Here is an 18769-nt window from a genome sequence, read left to right as displayed (position 1 = left end):
GAAGACTGCGCTCTAAAAATGCATTGTTATTGTTATCCTGCTATCTTGCGTACTTGCAAACCTAATTTATGCATAGAGCATAGTTTCTCGTCCTGTTTTTTGTGCTAAAATACTATTCATTTATATAACAGCGAACCGAACTCTCTTCACTGAGCTTTTTGTATGCCAGCAAAACGTGGAATATTATAGCATAAATAAGTATTTTATTAAAATTGAGATGTCTTCGCAGTAGGCCTACTTCGGTAATTTTATATCTAACCATATAAAGCTAATGCAGTCAGCGACCCAACCAAATTCAATGGAGAGCCAAGTTTGGGTGGCGACCCATGGGTTGCGAAACACTGATGTGGGGCATCGCTAGATGTAAATAAAGAAAGCCAGGCTTGCGTGAACAAGTCATTAACTTCCCTGTTTGGAGTTCGCATTTTACTGACCACCATTCGAAAATCGTTGTCATTATAGTTCTGTCTTGTTTAAATGCTTTACACCAGTGGTTCTTAACCTTTTCCCTTTTTCCAGCCCCCTCAAATCACCAAACAACTTTCGCACCACCTTTTAGAATTGCTTAAATAACAAAAACATTGTAATTTTATTTGTATACAAGTAACTGAAACCAAACTAACACAATATCAAAATGTGAGTTAGTTTTGTATTTAACTAAGCAAAAAAAAATTACAGTAATACATTATGTGTTTGATTAGGCAACCCCACACCCCCTTGGAACAGTTGTCGCACCCCTCAAAGGTGTGAGCACCCCAGGTTAATAAATCCTGCTCTATAGTTTTTTTAATTGGAGACGTTTTGGTTTTCCCCGGTCAATGACTAACAACTATTTTCACAGACGCTAGCGGTGTTTGCCAAGAATAAACAAATTATGTACTCGTGTTCAACGCCACAAAACGCCCGCAATGGGGATCTACAGGAACACAAATCAGTTAGGCGGTGCGTCAAGCAAAGCGAAAGTAATAAATTTGCGCGTTTTCGGCCGATTTGTATTTTAACGACACGTTGCAAGTTAGAGAATGACGCAATACTACTATGGTATAGCTCTGCAAAGATGACACACTCCGGGTAATAGTTGTTTGGTGATTCAGTAAAAATATGATAGGGTTAAGTTAAGGCTAACTGGGTATGCAAAAAGCTTTAGACAAGCATGCAAAACGTTAGATTGTTTTTAGAGTGTTTCCTTTACAAGGCAAATAGAAATGTTTGACAGATATTAGGGCGTCGACTTGCATTAGAATTAATCACAGTGCCTTAAAAAGATATTTTTGTTTAACCCGATTTTTATTTCTATACAATGGGTCAAAGACGCAATGAGTGCCAAGTCTGTTTGTTTAATATTACTGATTGCCTTAAATTAGCGTAATGTTTGTGCTGTTCGGTAACATCGTTTTCGTATTTTTTCTGTGTTTCTATGGCAGTGCAAACAATTAATATCTTGACAAAATATGTCGTATCTAATTAAATTTTGGATGCGCCTTGTAGTTCATGGCTTTTTGATCTATTTTTAAGAGCTTGGAACAAATATGCGATGTCTTTAGAAGGGTCGTGATTATTTAACACGCCGCATACATTAGTCTTGTATACAATAGGGAAGTGCCATTGAGGTAAACGCTCACTGGGGTATAAAGCGATATGAAAAATCATTATCCATATCAATATCACTATGTCAATTAAACCGAGCGGAGCGGCCGAAGTATATTACACACTGTCGGTGAGATTTCTATTATGGCTGCAGGCTGCTTGCGACTATTGCATGTCACAAAACAGCATTGAAACAAAATTTTATACCCTAAATGTCAAATTTCGTTAAAAGTTTGTGATGCACCCTTGTATACCTTTTCGTACTGGTGCACACCGGTTGAAGAGAACTGCAATAGTGTGATCACGTTGGTTGGATCCAGATGAGGGGCTGCGGGGCTTTGTGTATTATTTTAACCAAATGACTACCGAAATAAGAAGCTCTTTAGCATAGTTGAATTTTTCTCTGCTTCGTAGTATGCTTTATTCAAGAAATTTTGTTTTAATCTTTTTACCCGTTCCCTTGAGGACCCTGTGCTTTATAAAATTAAAGTTATGCTAATTTAATCTGGATTAATATAATTTTTAACGTGATATGGAGACAATAAGGTTTTGTTTTGTGGCTTACCTATCTTTACAAGTGCTACAAATTTTTACCATCACCACTCCCAGGTTTATTTTAAGGTTTGGTTTGGGTGACCGCTAAGTAGTTTTAAGAGACCTCAAGTGTTTCATTTAAATACCAAAAAGTTGCAAGTCCAACATTTGGGAAACCGCTAGAGAAATTTGACTGACCGTGTTGGTCCCCCAAACCACCTTAAAAAAAACACTGACCACCGCAGTACTAACAAAGCTAGTTATGTGATTAAAAACAGAAAACCAGAAAAAAAACTATATAGTTAGCCTATGTGATTAAAAGCAAAAAACGTATTGACGGAGCCCTACTGAAGTGTATCGGCTTGCAATTACACCGCTTCACAGAAAAATTATTACGTCGTTTTGCGTGCGGCATCACAATGGAATAAGTTATTCTGTTTAACAGTGTTTGCTGCTACATCAGATTCAGTTCACGAGCGCTTTGAAACAGTAAAACACTCGTACAACAAACGTTCCCGCTGCTAGCTGCTTAACCTGCCGAACCTGGTCGACCGTAGACTTACGGTAAACAGTATAAGCTGGCAATAAACTGCCTAAACCTGTATTTTAGTCCACCGTACAGTGAATGTTACGACAACAGGGTGAAAGCGAAAACGGGACGAGGCTTTAATCGCCTGGTAAGCTACCGTTGGGCGCTGAAGTTTTTTTTGCTTAAACAAGCAAGTGGCAGGATTTTTGCTGCAAAGTCATGTTAAGTTTATTCAGCTGCTAATTGTTGGCTTGATAAAGGAGGACAATTAAGGTTTATTTATCGACCACTGTTTTTTGTGGTATATGACAGTGGTTCTTAACCGGGTTGTCGCGGCATCTTAGGCGCCATATTTTAACACTCAAAACTGTTAAAGGGTGCCGAGATATATTTCAAATTATTTAGGACTCCAATTTTTGTTCTATTGGTGAGCTTCTTAATACAATTTGTGTACAATAAAAGTGCCATAAAAAAGGTTTTTAAACCTGGTTGCACAGTTAATGTGCTGTTTCACTCTAGTTTATTGTAACATTACAGTTAAGCACTCAACAAATATACGAGCAAGGCTTCCGCGAACTATTTATATAGTTGGTGTAGGGTGCCGCAAGCCAAAAAAGGTTGCGAAACACTGCTATATACCAACGGTCATCATTGTGCGTGAGTGTTGGACATTATTAAATTTATACACTCTGGTTTAGTGCAGATATTTTAGTTAAATTCGCTACGTGTTTTGATTTAACATGATTTCTGAAATAAAAAATTGTAAATCCTAACTTCAAGCAGATGCGCCGTACAATTAATGTGTATATTTGATGGGCCAATTAAATCAGTTTTTCACAAGTTTGAAATGTCACTTCTTGTCGTGCAGTGGCGGGACTTGGAATCAAAGCACTCGTTTATACTGCATATAGAAATTGTCATAACCTGTTGATTTTTAGGTCAAATATACAAGGTTTGTGGAAATGACGCCACGCAATACTTCCTTGTTTGACTTTTGATGTCACTTAACGATTATTGCGACGTGATAAGTCAGAAACTAATTGTAGGCATATGCACCACGAGGTGCTGCGTTTTAAAAGCCTGCCAAACACAGAATACGTGGTTATCACGCGGAGAGGAGATCAACTTGTTTGATTTCTTAAAGGAGCGAAGGGAGAACGTCACCAACGCCCACCTATTTCTTTGAATTTAAACCGTAAGTTGGAATGCCTGCAGTCCAATGCAGTTGTTTGGCACGAGTTTCACGCCCATCAGCCTTTATCGTCATCGTGATTATGACATCGCATCTTATACGTGCCTAACACTCCGCCCCCGCCAGTATAAAACAAAACAAGACACCTCTCCGTTTCGGGTGTAATGCTAAGATATTAGCGTCTGTTCATCGCAAGACATTGGCCTTAAGGACAAACGCAATAAAGTTAAGTCAACTGAATACCACATTAGTATCGCCCAATAAGTTAAGAACGCTCGTTGTTACTAGATAGACACTATAATATTTCCACAGTACTTCCCCCTTTTGAGCAACTTGCGTGATTTTGCGTCTCTGCGTTGAACCTTTGACCATAGCAAGCATCTTTGTCATATAGAAGGAAGCATGGGGATTCTGACAGAACAGCGTATATATCTTGTGACTGGACAGCAGTGCGTACGGCACGCGCAACAGTCATGCAAATCCAAGGATGATTGCAGAAGATATCTGTTGTTTTATTTTGAGCTTTGATCAAGATTAAAATAGGAATTGGCTTCTACTTACATTCGAAAGACGCTAATGCAGTTAGTTTATTGGATTTTTAATTATATTTATGAGTATCGAAAGGTAACTCGAGGTTTGTGGAAAATACCTTATTGGAATCATAGCGTTTTCACCCACGATAATATTCATATGTTGAGTGCCTTTCTAACCCTTCAATCTGTCATTCAAACAAGCTGTACCGTTTAAGCAAATAGACCAGAATCACTTTTGGTGATGTGGAATTTTCTGTAATTGGGTGTGTCATTGTAGCGAACAAGTATACAAGAAGTTGGGCAATCGTTTTGCATTTAAAGTTTCTGAGCTTTTCGAACAAACAGTCTCCGTTTTCGACTCGTGTGACGTCATGAAGGCTCCCGCGAGGCCCGATGATGACTTTTCGGAATTCGAATAATAAGTACGACCTAAAACTTGTTTCAGCGCGACATTACACGAGCTCACATGTCTCGGTGAATCGAGTGTGCACAATTAATTTCCTTGTAGGAAGCGCTTTTGTTCTGAGCGCAACTGTTTTAAGCCGGGCATTTTGATGTGATTTGACTTTGTTTAATTGACTTTGGCCGCGCTGTTTGTATTTTATTTTTTTATTTTCTAGTTTTTATTTGAGTTCTTGAGCTTAACGCGCTATTGCCATGTGAGTTATCTAATGGATACTTCTATGAAGGATATAAAAAAGAAGCACAAAATTACAAACAAAAACATGGAGTTTCGATGCTGTACAGCACAGTGTTGAAAAGCATGTCATTTTTATAGGACCAAAGTTGGAGTACAGTTATTTGCCTAAATAAAAAGTCTAAGGCATGACATTTGTCCGAAAGACATAATTCAAGGTAAAACAGGTGTAACGTGGGTTTAATTGAAAAAATATATAGGACATTTAGTTTGTTGTTGCTGTTTTTTTTTTTTTGTTTCTTTGAGGCGCGGCGAAGTGAGAAGCCCAAAATTTTCGAAGAATCTTTGTTTTGGCGCCGCCTTGCGTCGAAACGACAAGCCTGCGTGTCGAAACTCGTGAGGTCAGTTCGTTCGTGAGTCACGCCGAGGGAAACCGGACAAATAACGTTAACTTTTTATTTTCCCGGAAGTGTGCGCTCGGAGGCACGCATGGGCGCCAGAGAAAGGTTTTCGCATTCAGCGCAAAGAAATATAGCTCTTACTTTGATTTCGCATTAGATACATTATATATTTTGGTGCTAAAAAATGTATATATTGTTTCTGCTTTCGACTGCGTACAGAAAAAATGTAGAGTAATCGTGTTCTTGTGAGCATGACAAAAATCGGCCATGCCACACATAATTTTAATGTGCAGTTTAAAAAAATCGATTGTGTTGGACACATCACATTATGAAAGTTCCTTTTGCAATTACTGTTTTTTGGGCGTTTTGTTACCCTGGTTTTAGAAGTTATTCGCGATTTGGTGCAGTTTGTATTGGCTTATGAAGGAAATTAACTTTTTTAAGACTTTCAATGCGACTTCTTTTGTCAGTGTTGTAGTGACTTAAGTCAATGATTTGACTTAAGTGCACTTAGGGCAATGTTTTTAAATGTCTTGACTTCACTTCAGTTATTTGGATAAATGACTAGGGTTGAAATAAGGAGTTGTTTAAGCATTTTTTGGTACAATTTAGTTATTTATCCCAATTTTTGCACATGATACAATTTGCTTGCTGTTGGCCTGTGTTGTATTTTTTTGTGTTTTTTCAGCTAAGGTAGATCTTATAATCGTATTTTTACCAAGTTTAATATTTTAACATTTTAGTTATATTCCAAGGTCTTGGCTTGCATTAGACTTACTCTTCCTATGACTTGACTGAGACGTGACTTTTTACTTGAGCTGGGACTTGACTTGTTATTCATTTAAAAAGACCTGATTTATGGACTGGATTGAATCATTTCAAAATGTCTATACAGCAATAACTTTATACACCTATACAGTTAATGTGGCATGATATATTTTTAGACTTTCTGTTTTTTATCTAGCCTAGAAGACCTTTAGGGCCACCTTGTTTCGCATGTTTGTTGATCACTGTTTAATCTGACACCAAAGTGCTTTTCACAGTTGATTTTATTGCTATGGACCCCAAATAAGCGCATTTGCATTGGATTTCTGCGGTGGTACGTTTTGCGGTTTGAAAGACGAAAGTCTTCTTAACGTTTTATTAGAGAATTATATTCGACAAAGAACGACAGCTAGTCGTTTAGGTTAAAATCAATCATTAACAACGTGTGCATGTAAGAATTATACGGTTTCAACCTTGGCAGTGCGTGATATCGTTATTTTGCAGCTTATTGATATGTTTGTCATGCCATAACACACGAGCAGCAGCAACGTTGACACTCCATATACTTTGCAGTTATTGGCGTGAAATGTGTTTTACTTACCTGGCTTTAGCAGTTGTACGACCACGCCAGCAATGACTTTGGAAGAGGCAGGCTACGAAGTCTTTCAGACTCCCACGAGCCCGCGGCGGGAGCAGTTTAAACACTTTCCGTAAGTAAAAGTATTTTTAGGTTTTTGAAAACGTATTTACCGTTGACGGTAATTTGTATGAACCTTTTTGAAGTGTTTTACTATAGGCAAAACCTTCACTATGTGATGTTACTTGTTTCAAGGACAATGGCCTCCGTTTCACGATTTACTTTGTAATATTAACATATTAGTAAACCTATACAAACAACTTTAGAACACAATACACGTTTTTAAGTAATTCCAAAAAAATAGTAAAGCGAATATATTCGATGAAATTGACATTTCGCTGTTTAAAAACGTTTTCGACAAAAAACTTTTCGATATGTGTATTCGACGAAATTCATCAGTGTTTTCGTAACTTGCCTAAAATACTTGATCGGTGACCTGTCATTTTAAAAGCAGTATATAGCCAATGTATGAACTTTTAACTTGAAATTCTGCAACTCATGTTTTCATAATATAGGTGACGACCGCTTAGATATTTTATGTAAATAGCCGTTTCTGTTTTTATGTATTCTTTTTATTTCAGCGTTATCGTCAATCGCTAAGCTCATTTTTTTAGTAAGAAATGCACTTATACCGGACCTACGTATTTTGGCAAGCTGCAATTGTTTTAGTGCCAATGTACCTGACACGAAATCACCGTGTGTGGATGCATGTTTAGGGGACACAAACCCGGATACGTGTCGTGTTTTTGTCACGGCGCAATTAGTACGCGCAAGAATTGGTCGTAAATCGTGTCTCAACGCCTAAAGCATTTAGGTAGCACTTAAAAAGCGGTTTGGAATAAATAGGGCGAATACTTCTAATAGATAACAGGTCGACCAACTAAACAAGAGTCCGATGCTAAAATGTGTCCATACCCTTACTCCTTGATTCAAAATAGTGCGAATAATGGTTTAAAAAAATACGTGCTCGCATGCATGAATTTAAAGTTTTTAAACTATAACTGCCAAATTACGATCGTTCAAAAAAACACTTCAAAGCATTAGGAGCAAGTTTTAATCTTAAAAATTGGGTCGACGGCAAATGGTTTTGTCGCTACTACCAAAACGTTTTGTCTTACAGCCGTGTTAGTCTGTTACCGCGCAGGGTCATAATTATATAGTGAGGGAACTATGTGTCAAAAGAAAATCTGGCATACATACGATAGATAGACGTGAGATTTTTGGCACAGATGTTCATTTTGGTGTTTTATTTTTATTTCTGCTTGGAGCCAACTCGATTTCGGTGTGCTACTACCCCCTCATTCTAATCAGTTTTATAAATTTGATTTTGCGTTTTTATGTTATTACATATTAAACGCTAAAGAAAACTTCTGAGCCAAAAATCTCAAATCTACCTATCGTATGCAAGCTAGTGCAGATAGAGCCCCCACTATTATATAATTTCTATTACTATAGCTTTTATAAAACGATAAAGATAGTGTGCTATTAAAAAAAACGCCAATTTGTAATCAATTTAATTCATCTTATCCAAACTTATTAAAGGTGGTACCTTGGGACAATTTCGCGAATAGATGCCGAAATCAAGTTGTTACAAGATGGGCAAGACGAGGGTACCTTTCTCGTGCGAGATGCAAGGCCCAGCACAGGTAGGACGTTTTCGAGTTGAAAGTAAACTGAAATAACGTAAAGGAAAAATATGTTACACCGATGTTTCGAATTCGGTCGGCTGCCAACGATATAGTGAAAAAGTTAAAAATATTCTATCCTTAAGGAAATCTGGTTTTAATCCACCTGGAAAAAGGATATTTTAAGCGTTGCTCAAAAAATTAAAAATGTTGTACCCAATATATTGGAAAACATGAGTGTTGTCTGAGGGAAAAATAAATCAATTTGTCTTTGCAAATCAATGTAAGTGTTTTATAGTTTGACAAAGCAAATTTGGTGACCCTCATATCGTCACGTATAGACATAACCTGAATTGGAAATAATAATTTCGCAATATATGTACTTTGTACAACGTTAGAAAGATCTCCACACATTACAAAGAAATACAATTACTGCCGCACATTTTACATAGCGGTTATTCTAATAGGGTAGGCATGGCGCCTATATTGCCTAATTTGGATCTACATTTCTGGTTTTCCGCACAGCTTATATACGAGCAAACACCTTCGTTCTTTGTGTTTTCACTAAGCTACTACAGGATTTAGGTAAACCAACATCACAAACAAAAAAGGTTAAAAGTTTACGTAATGCCAGCATACGCAGTTCAAACTCGGGCACTTCTTTCTTGGCGGAGAAATCTTGGCTGCGCCCCAGTGGAGAAATGTAGTCAGGACTGAGCTCAGACCATTACTGACTTGTTCAGCGACTCATCTTTACGATTTGGCCAATGGAAACAACCCAGCCAGAATCCATACATTATTTTACTTTGTCTAGTCTCTGACCCGTATCGACTCTCGGTGTTGGAATGGCGAGATGGCCAGTGTAAGATCTTCCATTGCAAGATCCAGGTCAACCTGTCTGGGGAATACTACATTGACCCCATGGTCTGCTTCCCAACCGTGGAACAGCTTATACAATACTACCAAGGTAAGTTTGATCGTTTCGGTTTTCTTGACCGGTATCGGTAGATCTTTATTTTTAGCCCGAAGAAACAGATATTGCAGGTTTGTAAAATACTGATCTATAAAGAGCGACAAAAGGACGAGTTTAAGGAAATTGCTTGTCTGTCGATTCATGCCTTCTCTAACTTCGTTTTTCTAGCAAGTTTTGTTCATTTCTTAACTTGACCAAAGTAAAGATCCTCTCGTTATCGCAATATAAAATAGGTCTTGCTATGGGCGTTAACCCTGCCCAATTACAAACTTTGTAGAGCTTCGCAACTGCTGCGAATGTATGACCATCCGTAAATTTTTCATGTTGTTTTAACAGAAAGGAACGCCTTTAGGCCTACAGGTGTACAAACATCCAATTTTAGACAAGCGTGGATAAATATTTAGTGGGCCGGTATCACTTGGGAGAAGCGTTGCTATATAGTGTTTTAATAGGAAAATGACACTTGTTGTACAAATCTTATTTTTATATCTCTATGTCTACTGTACAACGAAAATAATACCCCTGAGCTCATACAGTAGCTTTGAAGCAACCAGCAGTCTTTATTTACATAATTTTCTATTGATAAAAAAAGTCAGAAAGTCTTCACAAAGACTCATTTTAGCAGAAAAGTAGAGTCGAACTAACAGCCGTAAAATAATAAATAAGATTATTACCGCCTTTAGGGGATTTTTACATAAAATCATTGAAAGCGAGTTTTGTTTTTGTACGGGATATTATGTTTCTAAAATTTTCTAATATGTTTTTGGGAACCGTTTTGGTTATTTAAGCGTGTATAAAAAAGTAAAATTTTACCATGACTATAAGAACTGAAGCTTGTGCCAATCGTTATATTGTCACGTTGTTTCCGGGTGACCACAACAAAACACCGAACCTGTGTGACACACAAATAAAATCTCTTTACTGCTGATGGTTAGAAACGGATATTTCGTAGATGAAGTTTTAGTAGAGATCAGATGTTTTGAACTTATCCCTACAAAAACTTTGTCATGTCTAATGGGTGTCGGGCGATTAATACTTGCTTAACTTAAGTGAGCTTGCTTAAAGTAGAGTTGAACGTATTTCGTAGATGAAGTTTCAGTAGAGACCAGATGTTTTAAACCTCTCCCTAAAACAAACTTTTTCATGTCTAATGGGTGCCGGGCGATTAATACGTGCTTAACTTAAGTGAGCTTGCTTCAAAGTACAGTTGAACGTATTTCGTAGATGGAGTTTCAGTAGAGACCAGATGTTTTGAACCTATCCCTACAAAAAACTTTTTCATGTCTAATGGGTGCCGGGCGATTAATACGTGCTTAACTTAAGTGAGCTTGCTTCAAAGTACAGTTGAACGTATTTCGTAGATGGAGTTTCAGTAGAGACCAGATGTTTTGAACCTATCCCTACAAAAAACTTTTTCATGTCTAATGGGTGGCGGGCGATTAATACGTGCTTGACTTAAACGCATCAGTAGAGTTTGCTCAAAAGTATACAGTTGAACGTCAATTTAAAATGTCCATCAAATATGTCAACCCAGAGACAGTGACCAGCATGCGAACTCGTCTGACCTCGCCTTACTCAGGCAGCAGGAGGAAGAACACGTCTGGAGTGGAGATGAGCAGGGATAAGCTCACGTTCATCGAGAAGATATCGTCGCATCGTGAGAAGCCCGCCGAGGTTTGGAAAGGTGATTGGCTTTTACTAACGTGACTTTAAAAGATTCGGTATACGATTTAGTGTATATACAAAATTTGTCGTCTTGGTTCAAAATGTGTAGATGGGATTAGAAAGGTAATTGTTTATCTTAAACGATGACAAAACAATTTTTTTGATGTTTGAAGAGTAAAGTTCCTCAGACTTATAGAATAATTTTAATGTCGCTGATTAACTTAGATCAATAAAATAATGACAAAAGTGTTTTTGCCTCATTTTAAATATCAGCTTGGGCTGCGATGTCACTATTCTTACGCTTTTATAATATCTAACTTTTTAAGGCCATTCCAGTAAAGTTTCTTAGCTGAGGATCATGTCTCTTTTAAGGGATGTCGGCCTAAGGGTTCACTGCTATGGGTTGTTTTATTACAGTAATGTTTCGTTGCCGAAGGTAACCAAACAAGGGCATATACATACGTGAATTGGACATTCTATAGTTTGCCGGATAATTATAAACCCCGGGGTGCTTGGGAGTCACTCAAGTCATTTTAGGCTATTTTTGTTGTAACTCACAGCATTTAGATAAAAGGGCATATTTGCAGTTCAAACCTAGCATTTAAATGTTTGGATGAGGTTTATGAATTCACGAATTATATCAGGAATAAGCGAGGCTGAAATATTTTGATTATAACAATTGCCGGGCATCGACTATTGTTCTATTTTGGTTACAGCAGGCTTTTGTGGCATTCACTTTATTTAAAAGAAAGGCATGCATTGTATACCATTTAAACGTATAGTTAAATATCGAACTGTTGTACACAATAGGCAAAACCTTTCTTTTATTAATTTATTTTATAGCGAAAATGTTCCAGCAGGGAAGCGAACCAAACAAACACATCTGACGGTGCAGTAAATATTTTTGACTGCGATAAACTATTTTCACAGTACAGTAAATGTTTCCCGAACGATTTTTACGGGCTTTATTTCTCTATCGTTATAAAGAAAATTGGAAAACGGTATCCTTTAACGAGGCGGTCTGTTTATTTTCCAGTATGGACCTGTTCGTGACGGTTACCTAAAATCGATTTTTATTTACCATATAACAATTATAACAGCCACACTGGATGAGACTGGGGGTCTTGTAGCTGTCAAGATGCAGAAGAACGGTGGTGAAGAGGGAGGGGAGCGGATCATGGAACAAGCATCCGTCCTGAAGATCCTCAAGCACTCAAACATCGTGCGTCTCGTCGGAGTGGTGAGAATCATTTGTGCTAATGGTTTTCATTGGGCATGATGTCCAGAGACCGAAAAATGTCCAGGGGAGGGGCAATAATAATATATACACATAATTTACCTTAAATATTATACTTTGGCAATAGTAATAATCGCATTTAAAGTTACAGAGAAGGCCAAGTGCGGTTTGGTGATATGTCTCATTATTAACTTGGTAAGAAAACATACAGTTCTACAAATCTGATGCTTATTTTCTAATCTTTGAGATTTACAGTCTACCTAAAAACGCTATTTTATCAACAATCAAAAATTGTGAATTTAATAAAAGTAATTGTTGTTTAGATTTTAATACGATTACTAGTTTTTTCGAATTCGGTGATTCAAGTCTAAATTAACCTTTTATAAACAATTCTCGTTTGCCAGATGTTAGTACAGCGGGCGTATTTGAACGGCTTATGACGAGTGGTTGGAATACGTTTCTAAGAAGCTCAACAGAACAACCCAAGTGGTCATTGGAGGTTATTTATTTCTCGGAATGTTCTCAAATGCCTTTGCCTTGTTCAGGTCACGCCGTTTCCAAGCTGTGTGGTCACCGAATATCACCAGAATCGAGACCTTCTCGGATTTCTGCTGCAAAATGACTGCTACGAAACGGCATTCAGTCAGCTGCTTGTGGTCGCTGAACAGGTTAGGAAAATTGACGTTCTAATTTAGACTTCATTTCTATTCACAAGCGCCAAAAAATCTGGCAAGAGTTTTGCCATGCTTGTCTGACAACTTTTAAGCCATTGCTTTTTTTAACGTTTCTATATTTTTTGTAAGTGGTGATAGCTCTAAGGGCAAAACAAAATATTAAAGCCACGTTCCCTAATTTGATACAGAAAACAGATATTTTAAAACACATTACAAAATTGTTGTTTTTTCGCAAAATAAACGTTCCGTTAAAATAAAAACCTTAAAAGATTTGCACCATTCACCGTTTCCAAAACAAAATACACACTCGACCGGGTTACCAGATGGTGTCTCGGCGATAAACATCGCGTGGGAAGTACAACAAAACCACAGTAGCATGCTTAAAGTCACGTAGTGTTGACCAAACACAAATGTGTTTAGCTTTACCGTTCCTAAATTTTCCTGTACATTTTATGTCGTCAACCGTCAAGGAACTCGTAAATGGTGTTTAAAATATGTCTGGCTGACGCTTTGGCTAACAGGCAAATTTTAAGCTGCTTCGCTTTTTTATTAAAAGTCAAATATGTTATTGACCAGCATGCTGTTATATGACCAATTCAAGACGGATCCGGAAGTATCGCAAAATTAAACGTTATTTCTTTATTACTATAGCTTAAGTTCGCAATATTTTTGAGGTTTTAACGATTTGTATGTTCACTGTGTAATAACTTAAAATATATTAAGCCTTCATTCAAAGTCGATAAATAGTTTAGTTTACAAGTGTTCCACTACATAAATTCGTCCGTTAACACACCAACATTGGCCTTTTTATTTTAAAATGATAAAAATAGTTGCATGTCGTGCTCCTCGCCTTCAGTAAATCACTGGTAATCACTTTAATGAGAAGCTGTTGCATTCCGGTAACAATACCGTGACGTATTTAGCGAGGTATAAATATATTTTACGAGCTTACTCGATTTGCGAAGACTTGGGGAATGCCGCACCGGAATTTTCCCCTTGACATAACTTGTTTTTTATTCCTTTAGTCCACATCCACAAAGAATGCAACATTATATTAGTTCTTTAAACTTTTTAATCTGCCTTTAAAGTTTGGTTTTACACACTTCAACAAGGAATGCAACACTTTGACTTTTGATTACTTTTTATCTGTTTTAAAAATGTTTGTTAATCCTCATTCTACAAGATACTTCTTTTCGTTAGTTAAATTTTAAACACGTTTTGAATCCACGCCCCACCATAACTTAACACCTATCTTCCTTCGGGAAACTGGTGCGCTACTGATTTTCAAAACAAAATAAGTTTTTGCATTTTACCTATTACAGCTGGCGTCTGCCCTGGACTACATATCGTCTATGCGGTTCGTCCACCGCAACGTACGAGCTGCCAACCTGCTGGTGGACAACGACCTCAATGCAAAACTGACTGGCTTCAGTTACGCGGAAAGCCTTAACGAGAACGGTTTCTACTTCGCAAAGTCAGGTCCGTTTTAAAGCGTGTTTTGTTTTATTTGCAAAGTTGTACGGCTATATAAGTTGGTTGCATCGATTGCCCTGATCGACGCACCAGAGGTTAAATGCCCCCATGTGACATTGTTATACCGTTCGGGATTTTCCAAGTGTTATTTTGGTGCCTCATTTAGACATCGTCATTTCAATTTATGGCTTGTCGGCAGTAATCGATAAGATTGGGCGAATTTTTTGATCAATTTTTTGTTTGAAACGTTTGTTTGCGTTTTCTTATCCACAAAATCCCTGCAGTTATTATGCTACGGTATAGCGGGCTGCTTGTTGGTCAGCATAAGCCAGTTTCGCGGTAAATTTGCTAAAGAAAATGCACCACTCGCTAATTTCGCATAAATTCAGTTAAATTACTGAAACTATACGCGGCTAATTCTGAAAGCTGATTAGCCAATTTAATGCAATGTTATAACACTGAAGATTGCAAACTTTGTTGAAAGGAACCAAAAGTATAACAAAGATGAAAGATCACTTGTCGGTAAAAAAAATGAAATTGCCGCGAAAGCTCACAAACAGAAAATATTGCTTTTCTGTATTTTAGACGAGCAGTACGAAAAGTCCATGTACCGCTGGATGGCGACGGAGGGTTTATCGTTTGGTCGATTCTCGACAGCTTCTGACGTTTGGTCGTTTGCGTTTTTCCTTTACGAACTCTTCACAAAAGGGGAATTGCCGTTTGCAGGTAAATTCTCTTCCAAAAGTTACTTGTCTTGTTTCAAACATTATTCTCGTTTATTTCCAAATCGAGTTTTTGCGTTATATGAGCACATAACTGGTGTTGAAAATTAAGACTATTTTTTTCTAAAACTTCGCGAATATGTTTTAGCAAAATTATATCCTTCAATGCGAGTTTAACCATAACGTCAGCACAATGCTATATTTCTAGATTTTTGTCGTGACGATTTGTACAAACTAAATTATTTTTCGTTTAACATAATTGGTTTAATGCCTTGCCCGAAATCCTTTATTTGTTTACAATGTGGATTTAACATGATGTTAACCCACCGAATGACTTTAAAATACTTGGGCTTCATAAAAATAAATGCTTTGCTGTTCCCGGTAAGCACGACAAATGGTCCCAGCAAACAGGCAAACATTCGAGTCGACAAATCGGCCTGTACTCAGTCCTATTTCTCAAATCGTGCAGTCGTGCAGCCTTGAAATAAAAGCTTATTACAATACTACCGCATTTTGTGGCCGCCATGTTCAGAGAGGCAATAAACCCCACACGAATTTGTGTGGTTTGCGTTACGTTAGTCTGACAAGCAAACCTTCCCTGATTGTGATATGCAATTTAAACAACTCACAAACCCACAAACCCCAATGTAAATCATCGACAGTAATATATTGTGCGATTAGCGCCCTTTATTGTTTTGAACAGGGCTTTTATTTATACGGGATATAAAATATGAAAGGTATATTCAATTTCACATTAGGTCCAATGCATCACAAATTATATGACTGTAAAATAACCTTTAGAGACTTTTGCTCATTTATAAGTTTCAATGCTGGGTTTATTCCTTTACTGCATTCCTATGTTTAAATTTTTGTTTATGTATATACATTTATCTGTATACTAAGGTCCTCCTTCTCCTATCAGCAAGCCAATAATTTATGCAAAAATGACGAACGCTGGCATAAGGTTACGGCCTCCTGTCGTAAATTAAATCCCTTCCTTACGGTTTAACGTTTCAGTGGCCTTCTGTCTGTGTGTGCTTACATTTGCATACCCACACGGATCTGGCAATTTTTTTTTGTGGGTGGTCATACCTTTTTGTCCGAAAAGACGTCTCAAAGTTACGCCAAAATTTTACGTTACAAACTCTAGTCAAAATGTGACGTCGCAAAGTTACAGCTAAATGCGACGTCATAAAATAACCTTAAAAGCACCCAGATTTGATTCGCTTTGTTAAAGTTTTAGATTGGACAGGTGTTACTTTCGTTATAAAAGTTTCAACGCTGTGATGGAACCGCAAAGCGCATAACGTCTTTATATCGTTTTAAAACTTTTATTTTCGAGGGTGCGATAGGACGCACGACGCACATGGGCTAAAATGATTTTCTTAAAATGGACTAAGAATGCATTCTAGAAACATAACTAAATTCGCGCGAAACGCTAAAATTGTTTGTATTTGCTTACCTAAAATGGGCAAAAAAATACATTTTCGGGGGGACATGGACACCCCCCCCACACACACCTTTAGATCTACCCCTGGCCACATGTAAAAAAACGAATTGTTTTCGCCAAAATGACTTATATCAATTCGTTTTAGACATCCTACTTCCAAGCATTCTGGGCGCCGTACAGGACGGAATGCGACCAGGGAGACAGGCCGGCCTTCCCGAGTCGATTTACAACTTGATGCAAAAGTGCTGGCGCCACGAGCCCACTGAAAGACCGACGTTCAAGAAAGTTATTGTGAGTGTGTGTGGTGATTTAACCTCCTCAGTCTGTTTGCAATGACTTAAGTGGCAGTTAAGTCGTTTTAAAAATAACTCTGAAGTCGTTTTTTCAACAATAAACAGGTCGAGTCCTAACTAAAAAAAATATCATTTCATTAGATCTCTTGTATTATTTGACGAAAATAAAGCGAATAGTCAGTTTACCTAGTCCTAAATAGTATTCAATCCAACAAGTTAGAAAAATTTTAAAAGTTGAAACCTAAAAATAAATGTATTTCTGTTCAATTAAAAATATATATATAATTTGACATATTTAATTAAATCCAAGTCAAGTCATTACACTTAAAAGGACTTAAGTCAGTTGTTTCAAAACAGTGACTTAAGTGCACTCATTGACTTTAAGTCATACGACACTGGTGGTTGGTGTTTTCGACCACTTGACCTCGTAATATATGTCGTAACTTGAGTTTAAGTCGCTTAACCAAAAGGCGAAATCAGTTTATTTATGTTTTACCCGTAAAACAATTCGCTTTCTCTATGTTTCGCTTTGGCTGATTTGTGATGCCAAGTGATGCTCCAAATCTATTGAGTTTACCAAATATATTTTAAGGTTTATTCATACCAATGGCCATTGGCAAATAAGTCAATAACTTGGACTGCGCCTTGACGTCTCTTGGTGAAAATCGCCATAACTTGAACATAAGTCCGTGTTACTGGACTATTTTTTGCGTCGACCCAAATAACTTAAGACAGCGCTCTTATGAGTGGGAACTTAAAGTACCGTATATGGTCAATTTCTTCGTATTTCACTCACAGGTTTTTTGAGAACCCCAAAAACTGACATAATTTATTTTTACAAAATCCTCTCGAGTTGTTGGTAAAAAATTCCACACGTGAAGCATACTTTTACTAACATTTCAAATTTAGACGAAGTAGTTACGAAGCAACTAAAAGTATCGAAAAATAAACCGATAAGAAAGAGAGTTTGGTTTTAGGCGAAAGTTCTTTAATTAACGGTTCATTATTTCCAATTGACAGACCAACATAAGGCACATTCGAGTGGCGCACGAACACTGTAACGAGCCACCGTTGGGCAAGAGTGTCAAAACAACGACTGCACAGCCGGTCGATCGGCATGTGGACAGGATATACCTGTAGGAGGACACAACACACTGTATTATTTGTCGGAACGCAGCCCGCAGCTAACTTGACTGTAGAGGTGTAAACAGACCGAGTCAAAAGCCCAGCGTTGAGCCTTTGTCAATAGGTTTTGTGGGAGTAAGTATAAGTGGTCAAAAGTGAGCTGCACTGGCTAAAAACTGTTTTAAAAAACACAAGGAAATACCCTTTGATGATGAAGCCTAAGAAATTTCACTGTTAAGGATTTGTTGGGTTTCGTAACGTAAGTTATATGATTTCTAATCAATGTTGACAAATTCATTTTTACAATCCTCTTTTTTTTTTCTTTGCCGTGAGACGCATTAACGCATTTTTAATATCGTGAACTTCGCTGTTTTTGTTTCATTTTGTATCTAGTTCTCGCGCTCGATTTTTTATTTTGTTCTTTATACACGACGGTGCATGTGACACTGATTCACAGGCAATGCGATTCGATAGCATGTTAATATTCGAACTGCTGAAAAAACAATAGAGTTGTTTTTCTATTTAAAAGAATTTGTTGTTGATATTATCTTCTTATAAAGAACAAATTTAAATTACAATACTAGTAACCTAATTAAAAGTGGCTAAATAGTCCAAAAAAACGTGTCTAAATCGTAATTACCAACGTGTTTTGTCACCTTTTTTGAATGTTCATATTCGCTAAGAGTCCTAAATTTATTGTGACTATAATCAAATTTT

At 37.3% G+C, this 18769-nt stretch overlaps 1 protein-coding gene across 1 annotated transcript; it reads left to right on the top strand.

The window, feature by feature from the left end:
• Nucleotides 1-6756: 6756 nt before the first annotated feature.
• On the top strand, nucleotides 6757-18769 carry LOC146139546 (proto-oncogene tyrosine-protein kinase Yrk-like). The gene is made up of 11 exons (XM_083392480.1): nucleotides 6757-6888; nucleotides 8358-8461; nucleotides 8966-9133; nucleotides 9255-9407; nucleotides 10948-11097; nucleotides 12179-12318; nucleotides 12861-12983; nucleotides 14312-14468; nucleotides 15048-15188; nucleotides 16780-16925; nucleotides 17948-18769. The coding sequence occupies exons 1-11, from the start codon at nucleotides 6812-6814 to the stop codon at nucleotides 18065-18067; spliced, it is 1479 nt and encodes a 492-aa protein (XP_083248606.1). The 5' UTR covers nucleotides 6757-6811; the 3' UTR covers nucleotides 18068-18769.

This window comes from Ascidiella aspersa, chromosome 6, assembly GCF_963924565.1.
Source record: "Ascidiella aspersa chromosome 6, kaAscAspe10.2, whole genome shotgun sequence".
NCBI classification, from domain to species: Eukaryota; Metazoa; Chordata; class Ascidiacea; order Phlebobranchia; family Ascidiidae; genus Ascidiella; species Ascidiella aspersa.
Note: the sequence above shows the minus strand (reverse complement) of the source record. Positions and strands in the feature narration are given on the sequence as shown.

What these genes read in the sequence shown, in the direction of transcription:
- LOC146139546 (XM_083392480.1), top strand. Translation starts at nt 6,812, where the DNA reads ATGACTTTGGAAGAGGCAGGCTACGAAGTCTTTCAGACTCCCACGAGC. An exon ending in GAAATCTTGGCTGCGCCCCA is followed by an intron (nt 9,134 to 9,254) that starts GTGGAGAAATGT and finishes TACTTTGTCTAG; the next exon opens with TCTCTGACCCGTATCGACTC. An exon ending in TGCTTGTGGTCGCTGAACAG is followed by an intron (nt 12,984 to 14,311) that starts GTTAGGAAAATT and finishes TACCTATTACAG; the next exon opens with CTGGCGTCTGCCCTGGACTA.